Source organism: Atractosteus spatula, chromosome 28, assembly GCF_055471065.1.
Source record: "Atractosteus spatula isolate fAtrSpa1 chromosome 28, fAtrSpa1.hap1, whole genome shotgun sequence".
NCBI classification, from domain to species: Eukaryota; Metazoa; Chordata; class Actinopteri; order Semionotiformes; family Lepisosteidae; genus Atractosteus; species Atractosteus spatula.
The window spans coordinates 9019644-9037719 of record NC_142733.1 but is presented as its reverse complement, the minus strand read 5'-3'; the positions used below and the strand labels follow the sequence as shown (position 1 = coordinate 9037719).

The following is an 18076-nucleotide window of genomic DNA, read 5'->3' as shown; positions in this document are numbered from 1 at the left end:
GTTTATGACAAATACCTCAGAATACCACGAATCATTCCTGTTGCTCTTTATCTGAACTCTCTCTAAGGCTGTAATATTATTTTTTGATGTGGTGGCACATAACCAGAAGATAAAATTCTAAATAAATGAAAATCGTCGTAAAGTTTAAGCATAACGTCCTGAATTTATATTCATTTCATTTTGTGTTTGCTTTTTTTATTGTGACCTCTCGTTGTCTTGCTTGTTACTGCATCTAAACACACATCCAGATCAGAAATGCACTAAATCCCTCCTGTTTGTAACCTTTGCAAAGGTTTGTGCGTATCCATTTCATCCCTAGCTTCCTGCAGCTTGCTCACCCTGGTGATACATATTGTGTTCCTCCTTCCTGCAACAAGTCATGGTTCTGCAGTACTGTACTAGTGAATATTTTATGGAATTTTATGGAAAGAAAATTTAATTGCCAATATATTGTCTTATAGATTGCATTGCTTACGTTGTCTTATTGCGGCTCATTGGAGCCTGATTATCATCATTCTAGTCTTTTTCACCTGGGACATTTCATCCATTTTCTAAGTGCTTTATCCAGTACCGGATCACGTGGGAGCCGGAGCCTATCCCAGAAAACAACAGGTGCAACAGGATATTCCCTGGGCAGGACGCCAGTCCATCGCAGGGCACACAGACACACACTCACACCAGGGTCAGGTTTTCCAGCAGCCGGTTTATCCACCAGTATGTTTTTGGACCGTGGGAGGAAACTGGAGCACCTGGAGAAGCCCCCCATGAACATGGGGAGAACATACAGACTCACTCAGACGGCACCCCAGGAATTGAACCCAGGGCCCCAGAGGTGCAGTGCACCAATGTTAAGCACTGTGCCACCATGCTGCCTCAGGAAATGAAACACATTATGAGGAAATCTCATAGTAAACATTCTGAGCTGCCTGGTTTCCTGTTGTTTCTAAAGTCCCGTTCTGCTGGGGGGGGGGGGGTTTAAAAACCAGCTAATTGCTCTTGAGAATACTGGCTCTTACGCACATTACCAAACAGCTACAGCTTCTCTTTCTGTCTGTGCCAATGTGTGCTTCAGCTGATGATCAACTTGCCTAAGGGGGTGATTCTGAATAATTTCAATACCCACAAAATCATTTTAGTCTTCAGAACAGGAAAGCTGCCAGTGTTGTCCTCTGGGCTTTGAAATCTGTGCATTCTTTGGAATGGATTTTTTACATGTACTGTGTACCTGTGTAGACACGTGTTCTAAATCTATACTGTACAGTACAGAAATCTTAGTGGCATAGCTGGTAAGAGCTCGACCTTCTGCATTCCAACACTGGTCAGGTTGTGTCTAAACTGCTCAGTACTTTGCAGCTAACTGTTATCTGGGGCGTCGAGTGAAAATCCTTTGAACAGTTATGTAACGAGGGTCATCCAAAACAAATGCTGGAAACTTGTCTATCCAAGACGCACGTGTGTTTTCTAAGATTTTAAGCAACTCGTAAGCACAATGGGAGAACTGCGCGACTTGAGCAGGGATCCTCCAAGATTAATATCCTGACTCGCTAGTTCTGTTCTCTCTTGGTTTTCACCCTGACACCTGACCCCAGCCAGGAGCAGGAGAATCGATTCCCCGTCCACACCCCGCCCAAACCGCCCCCGTACCAGCCAGTCACATAGGGAGACGAGTGAGCGGTCTCCCAGTGCTCATGAACGCGTTTGTTGTGCCGTTTCCCTTGTGGGAGCGCAACGTACGGTTTGCAATGCACGGAGTCGATTCTGCTTTTAGAAAACGCGTGCTGGATAAGCTTTGAAATCCGCCCTGCGTGGCTCGGCGTGGGCTGTGAGCTTCAGTCAGGGGCGATGCCTAGGGGGTATTTATCAACCTGATCGCTCAGAGAGCCGCTGCCTCTAGTTTTGGATACTGCATGTGATGACTGACACAAGCTCAGCGCGATTACCTCAGCTGCGCCGAGAGCGCTTGCAGAGCAGGGCTGACACAGGCTGAGCAGGGAAGCCGTCCGCTTCGCCGCAATGATGAAGTCCAGGAGAGACAAACTTAAAATCCCATCCCTCACACTCGAGTAAGTATGCCGCTGATTAATATTACATTTCCTATTAATGATGAGTGACTGCGTGCGATAAAATAGGAGCGCTGGGAGCCGCGAGCTGTGAAAGACAGGGAGAGGAATCACGAGCCCCTGTATGATAAACTGGTCTTGTGATTCCAGGATGCTCTCTGACTGGGTAAAAACAGCGCATTTCTTCTTCGGGAGCTAAGAACTGGGAGATCGTATGAAAAGTGTTTTAGTACCAAAAACAGTGGCGTGAAAACGGTGCAGAGCTCGTTTTCGCAAAGGTGCGTCGAGAAACTCTGCTATTCTTAGGCTAAACTGAATTTTTAGCGAAACGAAACTTTTAAAAATCATTTTCTACGGGCTCTATACGGATATATACATAATTTATGAGATTAAATGTTCCATACGTTTTACAATAAAACAGTGTTCTCTCAAAATACTACAATAGTTGGGTAGCTTGCTTGCCTGTAGTTAAAAAATTTAAGTGTATACATAACCCAAGACATTTACTCAAAATATTTGTATATAGTGCATATTAATTATGCACATGGTCATGTATGATTCTAAAGTATTGATATCTTATGATGTGTTTCGCTTAGCATTTACTTGCCGAGCAACGAGAGAGCAGAGGTCTGAGCGCACGCTGAAAGGTTCCCCAAGCGGTCGACAAGAGCAGGTATAGGGTTAGAGCAGCAGTCGCAGAAGCTTCCCTCAGTCTTCGGTATGTCGATTTCACAGCATAATCGGGGACCCGCACAGCTGGGCTCTTCACCAGCAGTTGCAGGCTGACTCACCCTTATCATGGCCACCAGGACGGCGTGTGTCCGCTAATAAGGCAAACAGACATCACTAAATCCTCTTACTTGATTACTGGCTCAAGCAAGGCTTCTTATCGAATTCCTATTTTCAGATCAAAAGGAAAAGAACGATGCTTAGAGAATGTCTGTACCCGTCCGTCCTTTGTGCATGATATTTTAATTACGGATCAATACCCACAGATGGATTTTGCATCGTGTTGTTTTAAAAAGGGCCAGGCAGTGTCGTCTTACACTCTCCCATTTCCGATGTGCCTCGTTTGAATTCCTCCCTCTCTGGGACAGCCGTTCTGATCTTGCCGGGCCTTTCTGGATTCATGTGGTTTACCGTCAGATACTGTCTAGCCGACAAGATGGAGGGGCTCAACCCAGGTGGCCTCAGCCTAGCTTCAGTGTGCCAGTGTGGAGGGAGAGCAATTTGTTCCACATGTAATTCCATCTTGATCTCATGGCTGGACTAATGTCCTAAACTATGTTTCTGTCTGGACCCAGGGAGTTAATTCACCATATTAAATCATATCCCAGTTACAACAGGTCATTGTAATGAGGTGTCTGCCCTGATTTAGGGTCTGTGAGCATGCGTTCACCGGCTTCAGTTAAAACTCTCTAGCTTTCAGAAAAACAATACTTTTTTTATAAATGGTTAAATAAAAAAAATTAAATTGATAGAAATTTAAATAAAAATATGATTAAAACAAAAAAAATCTCTTTTCCCTTTTAACTTGAACAAAATCTCTTGCCTGAAGCCCAGACTATGGGAGCTGTTTCTGCTCTGTACTCTTTGTGTGGAATATTGTTTTCCTTCTTTTTCCATTACTATGACAACCCCTCCATCTGGCTGCTGCAGCCATGGCTGTGCTATCAGTGCACAGTGGCTTGCTTTGTGCCACAGCCCCTGGAATCCAGGGAAACTAGTATTGTGCAGGATTGCAGCAAAGAAAGAAGCACAGAAGAGACTACCTTTTCGGCAGCTCTTTGACAGTCTGACACGACGAAACCGCTTTCCCTGATCCCTGATCCCTGGAATATCTGTAGCGGGGCGATCCGCAATGGAATGCTTCAGCTTTTTCCAAATTGTTAACCTAGCACAGCCGGCCTGTAACCATAAGATGAGTTCACGGAAAAGATTTAAAAAGGACAGATTTTCTCATGTAAGCGATCTTTTAAAATCCTTTTCTAGGGACCTGGCTCCTAAATCCAAAGACCATGTGGCTCTTGCTCATTTTTATTAAACCCCGACTCAGAGTCCAGGGGTACTCGGATGAACATTGCAAGGAATTAGAAAGAGAGATGTGTGAGAACTCCTCCAGATTTGTCATTACCAAACTTTCCACACAAATAGTATTCATTAACTGCAAAGGGTGAATAAGGCTGTGGGAATCTGGAACAGACTGCCCGGCAATGTTTTAGAATATAACACCCTTTCCCCTCTGAAAAAACGGCTGGATGTTACTACAAGCATAATGTGCCAAGTGTCATATCACTTACAAACTGCCTCATGTTCTTACACAGTATAAAGCCTTTGCAAACTGAACCGACATAAAATGGAACTAAAACAGTATGAATTTTTGTATGTCAGTCTGGGGCAGAATGTTATAGAAATTCCACACCAATGAATCAGTAGGATTTGCTTGAAAGAGGAAGAGAGTACAAATAATCCTTAATGAGCCAAAGCTTTTGCATACATGTGTAAAATGTTTTTCTCTAAGTGGGTAAATCAATATAGACTAAAATAACCCACTCCTCCGATTAGCTGTGAACTTGGAACTCAAGGTAGATGCAACTGCTAGCCTGTGAGCAATTTTGGCCTTAGCCTTGTTGAGATAGTGTCATGGCCAAATGTTTTTGTTTTCTTGATATTTGTGTTCCCTGGAAGCCCCAGTGGAAATTTTTTCAGCTCAGTGCACAGGCAGAGTAACACCCTCTCTTCTGCATGCCAGGAAACAGTGTCCACTTTAATGCGCCAGTGGCCTTGGGCCTGTAATGAAGTCTGGCACAGAAGCCATATTCAATTTAAAAAAAGATAATACCAATCTGGGCTACAGTGTCATCTGTAGCAAAATGAATTATGAAACACTATCCCATGGGAACTACAGCTTTAATTGATCTTTCCTTTCTCATCCTTCAGCTGCCTCTTTAAGGAGATACAGGGTTGGTTTTGCAGCAGAGTAAAATTCATTTTACCTTGTGCTTTGCCCGACCAACTTTTTGCAGCCTTGAGTTCTTTAGTTCTATTTTTTACCCAGAACCAGGCCAATCGGTTCAACTTGCCAAGTTAATTGGATCTCATCCAGGCAAGTCCTGAAAGAAAACGGGATATTGGTGTCAACCACATGGGCGGGCAGCTTGTTCCACACTCCCACAACTCTTTGTGTAAACAGGTGCCCGCTCTCCTGATCGGAGGATCTCATCCAGCCAATTCTTAAAGGAAGCCAGGATTTCAGCTTCAAAAGCATCAGCCTCAAAAACTGGGTAACTCACTCTACATGCCCAACACCTTAGGCTTGGCCCTGGACACAGCCTGAGCAGTGTCAGATGAATTATTTCACCCCGTGTTGTATGAGAGAAAAGCTTAAAAATAAAATAAAAGCTCCCTTTCTGCTTCTGGCTTTTGCCAGGTGCTCAGAGGTGCATAGCCCACGGAGCTCTGGCTGTGCGGTCTTCCCTGACACGCGCTGCCCAGCGCTGCTCTTTTCTTCTAGCAGCCTGAGCCACGCTTCCACAAAATATGAAAAAAACACACCTCTGTGGCCCTATGCAAGGTGTAAGATGACTCACATCCAAGCCAAGGCTACCGATATCGTGGCCCGGGAGCGAATGCTTTGGGTTCAATTTAATTAATTGGTTCAATTCAGTTGCTGAACTGGACTGGACTTCTTCAGTGCAGGAGAGCCCCAGCTCTAGTCTTCAAGGACTGCTGTCCAACAGGTTTTAAAGATCTCTCCAGCTTCTTAAGAACAAGGGAAGGCTTTCACGTGTCCAGTTAAACAATTAAGGGCTCGATTAGGTAATTAAGGACTAAGGTCCTCATTCACACCTGCTCCCCCAGACGTTGTTAGCCCAGATGGAGTCATCCTTACGTCCGCCCGTTTGCTAAGCTTGCCAGCTCCAGATCATGCGGAGCGTTGTCTGGCACCCTTCTGGTCCCGGCTTACTTACTGGAAAATCAAGTGCTTCTGCTTGCGTACAGAGACAGATCACCACCAGCACCTTTTACTGCGGAGTTTAACTTCAGACGTAACAGTACTCATTACGTAGGGTGCTGTTTATGGACATCGGAGGTTGTGCCAGCCTGGTATTGCTATAAATAGGGATAAGACTAGGAGGAGATTCTCATCAATGACAATAAACCAGACCATTCTAACCGATAGCTGATACCAGTGTTCAGACCTTAGTGCCTCCTGCTTTTGTAAACAAAATTGAAAGTACAAAACTGAAAATTCAGAATGTTACTTAAAAGTTTGCTGACATTAAATACATCAGAACAAAGACACGTTGCCACTGAAAACCATATTTGTGAAGAACGTGTTCTTTTTCTATCATTCTTCTATCATTTTGCATCATTGCAAGAAAGGCATCTTGAAAAGAAATACAATGCTGTTTCTCCCTGCAAGAGCTAAGCGAAGAATAAAAACAGATGACTCCTGAACTGAATGACGTGAGGTGGAAATCTTATACCCAAAGAACACAAACATGCACTGGCTTGTGGTTTTGTACAGATAAAAGATGAACCAAAACCGGAAACAATCTTTTAGAGCAGGCAATGAAGACTGTAATGGCCACTGAGTCTGTTTACAACTTCCTGTAGAGAACATCGCTGCATCTTACTCAGAACTGCCACTCGACTGGCAACAAAAGATTTCTAAAAAGAACTACTGCATCTGTTGTCCAAACACTTTATATAAAAGTGCAGGTGTTTACGACGCTTAGTATATCGGCACCAAAATAAATGTGAATTCCTGGAAAGTAATAGCATTCCATCTTTTGCCCTGTTGAACTTCATTATCTTTGAGGATTCCTGTATCCGACCCACAGGAAGCCACATTTTCCAGTGTGTTTCCCCTGGGAATCCCAGAGAAGTTGCGCAGGAATGTGTAAGAATTTTGGACTCCTGTGTCTTAATGGCAATCGAGAAATCTATGATATCTTTCAGGGGTTTTGCAAGTGGGTGTGCTGTTGTAGTTTAATTCCGGTGTGGTCGTGAGGTTGCTGGAGCGAGTAACTATAACGTTGATATTGTTGGCCAAAAGTATTGCTGCACTAGAGACCAGAGAGCCTACTTTGTGGTGGTGGTGGGTGGCTGTATGTGTGCTGGGAGAGGCGTGAGTCAGTGGACTGACAGATCTGACATATCTTGCTTTGCAGTTTGTCTCCTACGTGCCAGAGCCCTACTCTGCTGAGCCCCTGCAGTCCCTGCAGCCCCTGCAGCCCGTTACTAACCCTGCACCCCTGGAGGTAAGATGCATCCCCCCCATCGCACACGCTGGCACTGGGGCGGGCAGCCCTGGTCGTTCCCGAGCGATTGTGAAACACTGAGCTTCCATCATGCACTCTGGGGGTAGTGGGGAGGGGGGCCGAGCCTTGAAGGTCCATGTCTTAAGAACAGACAGACAGCTTTTTTGAGCCCTAAAACAATCTACTGTGAGGTTACTTCCTTGTCCTGTATGAACCCCTGGATGCCAAGCTGGTCACAGCCAGGAGAACCTGAGTGAGCCATCTGGAGTTTCCATAGGGGGTTAAGGTGGAGCAACACCTAAAATGCTCTAGTCTGGGCCTTCAAAGGTTCGGCCTGAATGGAGTATCGGAATTATTCATTTGTGACATCATAATAATGTGGATACATTGTAAGATCAACAGATCCAGATCCAGATGCTTACTGAATGCACAGTCAAAGATAGAGAGACAGTAGAGGAAGTTTCCATAAACTGGACACAGCAGCTGACTGGGCCAGAGCTTAGTCTGGTTTCCATAGTGTTAATAAGAACAGAGAGCATGTGACACCCTCCCTGGATGGGACAGTGATCACCCCCCAGTTATACAACTGGGTGGACTGGAGCTACTCAGGGTACAACAGCAGGGATTCGAACCCACAACTCGCCGTAGAGGAGGGAGATAGCATTTTGCTAAACACATTCTGTGTGCCCTGAATCACTTCTCTAATCATAAATACCAGTCTCCTGAGAAATGACACCTCATATGAGAAAAAAAAAAGATCTGTGTGAAAGAAGCAGCATGTCGAGAACATTTTCCTGTGTTTGTAATTCGAGAAACGTCAAGCCCAGCACGTTCCTTCACTTTGCAGACTTTCACCGATGATTACATGGGTTGCCTAGCAACCTCTAATGATACAGTGGAAAAAAAGAACTTCAATAAAACAAGGTCAATAGTAGCCAGGAAGCATTTGGCACTATTTGTGCTCAATTAGAAGATACAGCAGCGCAGAGGGAAGCCTGATCTATTGATGAACCACCACAGGACAGGCTCCAGTGTTGATCGAGCCAAGCCATCTCGCTGAGTGACAGGTCTATTGTGTTTAGAACACAAGAAAATTTAGAAACCAGAGGTGGACATTCTGCCCAGTTACCCCATATAGTTTCTAGTATCTCAATGATTCAGAAAATCTCAACAGAGTCATATTCAGGCACACGCCCAGGGATAAAGGACAGGTATAGGGGTGGGCTTGGCGGTGTCCGAATTTGGCTACAGTTCTCAGCTCTGAACCATAACGAATGTCGAGACCCTACAGTACTGACAAGACCCAGACTTACTTATCTTCTGAGATCTGACAAGTTTCAGCAGTAACGCTTCTTCTGTATCTTAGTAACACATCACAGGAGTGAAGCCTGGATTAGGAATGTTATCATGGTGTTCATAGGGTTAATTCCAGTGTACAGGCCCAGTAGTTTTCACATAACATCCTCTGTGAGTACACCACTGCCCCGATCATTGTACACAGTCCCTTGGGATGCTGTAATAAACAGGTTACTTTTATTTTTAAATTGGCATTCAGTTTAATTGATTTTTCACAACATGGAGCCTCATCCACCTCACAGGGGAAGGGTGCTAATTAATGTGCTGGTTGAAGTAGATGGCACTTTGCATTAACACAGAGAACGTTCCCCGGAGGCATTGATCTCGCAAATGGTAGGAGGTCAGTGCATTTAAATGCAGTGAAACGTAGTTTCCAGTAATGGTCTGAATAAATTGCACTTTCATAGCACTTTGTGCCTCACCAAGTGTTTTTTACACTTTTTCTTAAACAGTCCTTAGTCATCCCTATTTATAACGTACTGTACCTACTTTATGGTACTGAATAGTTCTTTCTCAGGCAGGACATGCCTTCAAAGTGTCATTTGCTGTGGAGACTGGAGACCCACTAGGGGGCGACATTGCAATTTCTTAAACTTCGCTGAGGCTAAACAGGTACCACTGGATCCTGTGCTCTTTCCACCATTCTCTATGTCTTAGAGGACATTGCCTATGAGTGTACTTATAGCACATCTTTGTATGCGATTCTAGATTCAGTCTACCTTAGGCTGTTGAGTGATGAAACACATACTGAAAAGCTGTTAGAGTTCATCAATATTTGTGACTAAAAATCACTGACTGAAATGAAATTTACAAAGGTATTATGGAAGTTTACTCTGGGCGTAATATATTTGATGAAAACCCTTTTTTATTTTTGATATCCTTTGATAACTCTGAAATATTTTTTTTGTTTGAATCTCTAAAGTACTTCAATTAAGGCATCGTCCTTTCAAATGATCACAGTTCGTTCCAGATCTGTAGAACTTGCTGATTTAATTGCTGTCTCTAAAATCAGCTAGATAGGGACTCAAGAGGAGCAGGATTGGATCTAGAACCTTGAAGCGGGTGCGTGCAGCCTCTCTGGAAAATTCTTACTTTGTGCGACACCATTTGGTCTCCCCTGTGCACTTCCTGTCAACCAGCTGCGAGACCTCCTTTCCTATGTTGTTGCAGCACTCCACACATCGGTTCTGCAGAATAATCTGGTCTGATTTTCATTCTAACTCAGCTCTGGATAGATTCCTGAACTCGATTGGTGTCTTCGTTGGCCCAATTGCCATTGCGTCCCAGTCCTGATCCATTTAGGGTTTGAAATGAGCTCCAGCCCCTGCAGGTCTCTCCAGGGCAGGGCATGGGTAACGCAGTTTTGGGGGTAGAATTAACTTTGCACAGAGAAGTAGTCACAGAGTGTTATGCCGAACACATCCAGAGTGGAATAACAGGAAACGGTAGATGATATCAGGGCGTGGGCTGGAATCTCGAACTGGAGGAGTGATAGTTTTAGAAGGAAAGGAAGGAAGTGAGTGAAAAGGCCACTAGCTCATATGCTGAAGACACAGACTGGCAGTGAGAGCCTGGAGCCATGCTCCCGAACCCATCTCTTTCTGGAAACATTATAATATTAACTCAAGCCGACACAGGCTGCTCTCTCCCTGTATCCTGAAACAACTGCTTACAATCCCAGTCCAGAAAACTCGATCCTTCTTCACAACTCCACGCACAGCGTTTGTTTGCTTTGATGGTTTTGTGCATTCAGAAGTTTTTTTTAGATTTTTTTTTTAGATTTGAATTTTGACAATATATAAATTAAAGTTTCTCCAGTTTTTAAAAACAAGCATTTTAAGAACACTTTTTAAAGTAAACACGGTTTACTTAAAATGTGCTACTGTGCACTGCCTTTGTGCTGATAAGTATAAAGTGGTTTTGCTGCAATAATAAGATTAATCGAAAACGAATTAGATCATAGCATGTTCATTCACATTCATAGTTTTTACTCAGCTACGTTTTGTGTATACAGTGTAGCTGTTAAACCTCAGTACAATAGTGACAGGTATATGAACTGTGTCCAGTTTGAGCTGTAGTGTTAAAAAGCACATGGCAGTTACTATATTAAAAAATGACTACATTGGTTATAGGGCAGCATGGGGGCACTGTGGTCTGCATTGCCTTGCAGCACTGGAGCCCTGGGTTCAATTACTGACCTGGGGTGCTGTCTGTGTGGAGTTTGCATGTTCTCCCCGAGTTTGCGTGGGTTTCCTTCGGGCGCTCTGGTTTCCACCCACTGTCCAAAAACACACGGGCAGGTTAATTGGCTTCTCTTAAATTGGCCCTGGCGTGAGTGTGTGCGTGTGTGTGTGTCTGTGTGTCTGCAGTAGCGTCCAGGGTGTACCCCACCTTTTACCTGTTCCTCGTCGGGTTAGGCTCTGGGTTCCCCTGCTACCCTGGACTGGAGAAAGCAGTTTAGGACATAGATGGATAGACAGTGGTGTTTAAAGAGAAGAAGATATTGAAAGAGGGACAGAAAAAAAGGAAAGAAAAGGTTGAAGAGAGTCAAACATTGTGTGGATCTGCCCTTTGTGGTGATGCCAGGAAGGAGCGAGGAAGACGGGAATTATGGACACCCTAACCCTAACCCTAACCCTAACCCTAACACCCTGCAGGCTAGGGCTGGTCACCTTAACTTAAAAAAAAACGTTTGCCAAGTTTAATAGAACATCTTCGCCAGCAGACCCGCCCAATGTATTGTTGTTGTTTGTTATTCTCGGTTTTTGAGCCAGTAAGAGGCGTAAATGTGGAAACAGCCAGTGAAGTGTGCTATATTGAGAAACACCTCGTACCTATCCTGACACGCCACGTCAGTTTGGCGGTGAGATTTCGTTAGCTTGGTATTACCTTTCTGTTGCGAAATTTGGGAGGGATGTTTTTAGCTTACACTAAAGTTAAAATTAATTAGAAGGAGAAGGGAGAAGGAGAGGAAAGCTCTGGAGGTTACTTAAGAGTTTTAATGTAGAAAGCACAGTGTCAGCGTTTTTTTTCATAAGAGTTTTATTCAGAGCTTTTTAACATTTCATACTCAGAGTCAAGGAGGTGCCTTATCTTTGCACAAACGAGTTGAACAAAGTGATCAGGACTGGTGGAAAGATAACTGCTGCATCCTAGGACTCAATAACATGTCTACCAGAGTGAAATATTATTAACCTTGCCCATAAAATCTTAGATCATCCCAGTCTTTTTAGGATATTTTCTCCTACTCTCTGGGATAGAGGTATGTCCTCTGTCCTCTACCAGATCCCCTGTATAAAGACTAAGAGAGCATCTGCGTCCTTTATACCTAAAAGCTTTCATCTGTTGCACAATTAAAAAAATGTTTGCAGGTACGAATATTATTATTAATGTTGCACTTTACAGGCTAATTCTCTGTTTTTTATGTTCTGGTACTAGAAGAGTTCTGTTTGAGCAATGTTGTTAAATGTTATCTTGTATTATGGTATTGTACTATAGTTGAACGTATTATTGTTGTATATGTTGTATGTTGTATAAACTCTTGATGTGCAAGTCAAATTCCTTTAAGGTAATAAAGGTTCATTCAATTAATTCTATATTTAGTGCATGTCTGACACTAATGAAACCACTGCATATTGTCAAGCTGATACCTGTCAGAGTATACTATCTTAGTCTGAGCAAAGTGCCTAATACTTGATAGCTCCTTATCCCTGAATAGTGTGAGACAGAACAGAATTTTAGAGTTGCCTTGAACTTCAATCAAGTCGTGTCACAGTTTGATGACACTGCTAATTTACCCTGTGGACCTGACTATATAGCAGTCTGATTTGAAGTTTTACAAATTTAAAGCACTCTGAATATGTATGTTTTTTTTTCATTTTCATTTGACTCCTATCATTTGCAGCAATCCTAATATAAATTGTTTTCACACTACTGATGTGCACATTTTGCGGATTAATCCGTTGTGCATCTGTCTTTTGGCAGATGGACACTTTAGATTGGTGGTCTATGCAAATTAGGATTATGCTTTAACCAAGACGAGTCCCTTTACAAACGGATAACTGCAACACAGAACTGAAAATACAAATGGCTCTAGGTACCTTTTTTATTTTTCACATGCATGAAAGACTATAGTATTCCCATGACCCAGGCTTTAATTCGGTGGCGATAGCAATGTAGTAACGGTGTAGTTCTCTTGTTTAATTGAGATCAACTTTAATAAGCCATTCGCGTGTGGGTAATGAGGCCAGGTAGCACAGCGGTTCAATCGACTTCACTGAGAGCGAGAGCTGTGTGTGTTGTGGGGTCTCTTGCCCTTTCGGGGGCGGGGGGTGGGCCTGCAAAGTCAAGTCTGCACAGGTCCGTTTGCATCGCCGAAGGGCCACAGCCTGTCTTTGCTTTTGTTGTGGTGCCGTTGGCGTGCCACCGCAGGACAGGTCACTTTTTATTTTCAAGATAATGGGAGCGCTTAAGGAGGATAACGACATAGAAAAAAAACAAAGATTCCCTCCCAGTTACCCATCACTGCGTTATTGCGCAGTCAAATTTAGACTGCTGGCTGCTCCCCCCGTCCTACTGCGCCGGGGAGGAACTGTTCAGCTGCTAAAGCCAAGGTTCGCACATTTCGACCCCCGCAGTCAATAATTCTGAGTGACTCTCGCGAACCTTCTGCAGCTGAGAGCAAGTGTGTCGCGTTTATCGGAGCACTGTATCCATTCAGCTTACATTGCACGTTGACAGCACCGTCCTGTCTTTCCGAGTTGTTGTTTTCAGTGACGAATAAAAAAAAAAGCTATAAAAACCCCCATCTACGCCAAAACTTGTAACGCAAGTGTTATCCTTTAATGTGAGTTTAAAAAAAAACTGTACCCAAATAAAGCCAATGGATTGCTTGGGTTGCATCAAACAAGCTAATAACTCATTTGTTGATAGTGTTGTAAAATGTCAAAACACGCAATCCTAAACGTACCGTGTAAATCTACTACTATTTGAAATACAGGTTCGGGGGAAAAAAATGTTGATTTCTGTCCAATTGAGCTCCTACCCCTTCACTCCCCCTCAACCCCCTCCTTGGGAGGAATGGTATCTTCCGATGATGTGATGACGTCACCGGTAAGCAAGTTTCCCTGCGTTGGTAAGCGCATCGTTTGGTAGTTGTTGCAAAAATGTTGCCGTGTTAGTTCGGGCACGGGTCTCTGGCTGTTCAGATGTTCCCGTTCCACGGCTTTCCGAGCGACTTTGGAGTAAGGGAGACTCAGCCGGATGCTCGTTGCTGTAAATCAAGGATGCATTTTGTGCTTTAAGCCACAAAACGCCGGGACAATTAGCTACACAATAGGAGCCTACAGAGGCGATGGAGCTAGTGCCCGGGACTTCCTCTGTACACAGATGTGGGGTCCGGCTTTCCCTGCACGGTTCCTTAATCTGGTGATAAACAAGGGGGTTTTCCACTGGAGGTTCTGGTGCTGTGCATCTAGCCGTCACTACCATGTCTGACCCGAGTTACTGGACGGCACCGCCAAGTTACAAGTCGCATTTTGTGACGGGTGCGATGCTGAAGCGCTCGAAAAGGTAAAAGTGTTGATCTTGATTTTTTTTTTATAACCCCGGTGCGGTAAAGGGAACTAGATTTCTTTCTTTTACTGTCGTTATTATGATGTAAACATGCATTCAGGGGGACAAAAAAAAATCATTTGTCGTCACCCGTCTTCCTTGGCCCCGCGGACGGAGGAACACAGCCGGTGGAGAAAAACTGCGCTGTACGTCACGCCTTTCTCACAATTAAGCCTCAGACCGCGTCGGTTTCAGTTCTAAGAAAAAAAAAACAACAAAAATCGTGGCAGTGTAACATTTGCACGGTTCTCCTTCGTTAAGATTTTCTCTCCAGTTTCAACAGTACTGTAGCGGCTAAAAAAAAAAAAAGCTCAGTCCTAACACCGCCTTTGCGAAGCCTGGAAGACCTTAAGCGCCGAGGCCGAAAGAAAATCTTTAAAGCAGACTACGCGTCGAGACTCTGCATCGCTGTCCTTGAAGCGCCTCGCCTGCTGTTGCTGGCTGGCAGAGCACGTGTTCTCTGTGTACATCGCCAGGACCGGTTCCTGGCAGCGGAACGGCCCGCCAGCGCCGAGCAGCTGCTTTTATTACTGCCGTCCCGCACAGGCACTCGAGAGCCTCGTAAAACCTCATGGCGATGCCGAAGTGTGAGGTGAAAAGGCGGCTGCCTACCCAGTGCCAGCAGCTTAAGGGAAGTCAAACAGGCGAGCAGCGCTCTCGCCTCTTTGTTTTCGCCCTCGGGAAGATGTCAAGGGGGGTGTTGGGAGACTTGCTTCTGACTTTGACAACGTCTGCGTTTCTCAGATTTGATTCCTTCTTGCTTTAGAATTCCCCGCCGGGCCCCTGTAATGATACAGGTGTCGTTACGAGTTTCCAAGAGCTTTTTCCTAGAGTTTATGCGCGCCTTCAATGCTTGTTGCTTTCAGTACGAGTCTGCAAGAGCAATAACAACTAAGCGCCGCACCGAATACAATTGTTGTCATGCTGGGGACTGTTTTCTTGTCGTTTCACCTCAATAGCTACAGGACCTGCTTTGTCACTTTGTAACTTGATGACAACCGCCAGACAATTCAGTGTGGCCGACTAGGCTGGGGTTCTTAACTAAAATCAGTGTATGTGCTGAACATTAACCAGTTTTCGGTTGTTTTCTGAAGCATGTCACTGACGGTATTCTACTCACAAGGCTCTGGGTTACAACTGTAGAGTCAGAGATCTGTCTTGAGACCTTTGTAGTTTTCAAGCAGATGAACTGGGTTCATGTGGCATTAGAAGCTGTGGAGCAAGTCAATTTTAGGAAAGAGGAAACGATATTTGAAACATGTCTTCATTTTCAAGTTAACTTTAGAAAAGTGTTCTGTTTAAATAAGAAGCCTGTTTTGGTCCAGGAGGGGCAATGTGTCTGGGGGGTTTCATTCTAACTCCCTTCTTAGTCTGCTGAACCAGTTGGCCACTGGTTCGACTGGGCCAATTGAGCAGCTTCTCCCAGCACCCCAGGTGCTGCTGCTGCTGCTGCTGCTGCTTTTAAGAGAGCTTGAAACCCTGTGCACCGTCCAGCCCTCCCAGACCAGGTCTGGACAGCCCTGCCTAATGAGCAGCAGCAATTTTAATGGCCTCGCTCTCCAGCATGTAAGTGGAGGAAACAAAAGACAGGGCCGCTCGGCCCGTCTAGCCCTTTTGGTATTTAGTAAGTTAATCGAGCCGTGGATGTCATCCGGCTGTTTCTTGAAGAAAGCCAGGTGTCTGCTTCAGCAACATGGCTGGAGCTCATGCACGGTTTTCACTTATGTCCTCTGCACTGTGTTTCTCTGTTGACTCTGAAGGAGTCCCCTGGGTTGACTTTCAGTGCCTTGACAACCCAGACCAGCCCTCCCTGGTAGTCTTCTCTATCCCAGATATAAAAATATTCCACTGTTGAAACTTCTCCTTTTAAGCAGTGTAAATGATCCGATTCCGGTTTTCTGGCCTGATTAAAAAGCAGCAGTCACTTTCTGCAGTGAGGTGACCCAATCTGACCAAATTTTTCTTAAGGCGGTGTTATTACTGTATTGTGCAATTTTAACACACAGTTGCAACTCGGTTTACATTTTACGCTTATATCTAAATATCTTAATATTTCTGAGTGCTGCTTTCGTGGCACATGCCAACATGTTAAGGACTGGAAAAAGTTGTTCAATCCATTTAAGACTATAACTAGTAAACTAGGTAGTTAAGAGTTGAACTGCATTGTAAGTCTGGAGAGATGGTGGCCACAGCAGAGCTGGGTACCCCAATCTATTAACACAATTCCTCATTCCTTTCTGTGCTATAGGCCATGGCTTGGAAATATAGCAAAGTTAGGGATGATATTACATATACATATCTATATACATACCCAAGAGTCAGTGTTTGAGTGGTCCGTGAACATCATTAAGTATTCCTGGAATGGATTTTGTAAATCCACAGTCGCAACACATTTTAGCAGTTTGTTTACGACACCAGGCTCCTAAATGAGAACCTGGTCTTGTATTTTCTGTTCACACTTGATTCTCAGCTATGTGACGGCAGGGAATTAAGGCCAGCTCATTAAAATTGCCAACATCATGAGTGGGATTGCAACATTTTTGTGATATCAAGTGTACAAGACCTCCATCTACCCAATGAGAACATTAGAATGTTCTCCTCGAGTGGCAGAATACTGATGTTTGTTTTCAGGCAGGATTTAGGGACGTACTCGCTGTGACTTTCTGTAAATCTGTCATGTGAAAGTGAAGTGTTCCTCCTACTGATAGTACCCTCTGTTGCGAAATGCCTGTGGGCACCACAGTATCTCGGTTTCTGTATTTGAAGTGATTTCTTCTGTCAGCATGTAAGGAAAAGTGACTGGGATGACTTCATTCTGTCTAGATGTACAGAAAAAATGAGAGCATAATGTGTGCTGGCTTGTTTCAGGAGCGCTCGCCTGACGTCGCTGGCTTTGTGCAGCTCTCCTGCCGCAAGGCTTCTGGTCCAGGCTGATAGCACACACTGAGTGTGGGGGGCTAATCCTATTGGGTTCTGAAGCCACAGATCTCCTGCTTGCATCATCGTAATATTTACTTATAAAGCACCTGAAAAAGAAGTACAATCAAAAGTAAAAGAAAGAATAAACAAGAACCTACAGGTTCTGTCTCATACAGATTGAATATAGGTCAGTCAGACAATGGCCTGAGTAAGGAGATGAGTTCTAGATGGGAGCCATTTAACTGGACCCAGATCTTACCACTCTCACAACGAGACGGTTGTAGGATTAAAACGGCGAGCTCTATGAGATAAAGGAGCATTCTGTATGAAAAGCAGGGGTTGTGAATGGCCAGGAGGGCTGTAGGTTTAATTAAGAGTCCTAGCTCGAGTCACTAGTCGACTGACATCCTCCCAGACTGCAGTGTGAGCCCTAGTTGTGATCTAGTGTGGGGTGCGTGCCCAGGTCTGTGACCTTTTCAATTTCTGATGGCCTGTGCTTATTTCGAGCAGTGGTTCCCGGTCCTGGTGCCCCACACAACTACTGGGTTTTGATCCAGCCAAGCTCTCAGTTACACAATAATAGAATTAATAGGAACTCTTGGACTCTTCTCAACTCTTAAATTGGATTGACATTAACTTTTAGTGATTGCGTTTCATAAGTAAAGTACAATCCCAATTGCAAATATTCCAATCAGGCCATTTGTTGGTTCAGTCGAGGCTTGAATGAGATATTTAAGGTAGGCTGGAGTGAAACCAGCAGGTGTGTGATGCCCTGTGACCAGGCCTGGGACCCTCTGGCCTGGAGGTGTCTTCGTTGGAGCTCTATCAGTGCAGATTTCCTCAGAGTGTAGCAAGCCAGAT

At 44.4% G+C, this 18076-nt stretch overlaps 1 protein-coding gene across 6 annotated transcripts in view; it reads left to right on the top strand.

The window, feature by feature from the left end:
* Positions 1 to 1888: 1888 nt before the first annotated feature.
* Positions 1889 to 18076, top strand: part of LOC148813987 (microtubule-associated serine/threonine-protein kinase 3-like) — a 56954-nt gene continuing 40766 nt past the window's right edge. For 3 of the 6 annotated variants that reach the window (XM_088907703.1, XM_088907702.1, XM_088907704.1), the window contains exon 1: positions 14102 to 14254. In XM_088907703.1, the coding sequence (XP_088763829.1) occupies positions 14172 to 14254 (83 nt within the window). In that variant the 5' untranslated portion in view covers positions 14102 to 14171. Of the gene's footprint in view, positions 2064 to 7237; positions 7328 to 14101; positions 14255 to 18076 lie in introns of those variants that run through there. The other 3 variants (XM_088907699.1, XM_088907700.1, XM_088907701.1) reach the window with 2 other exon arrangements.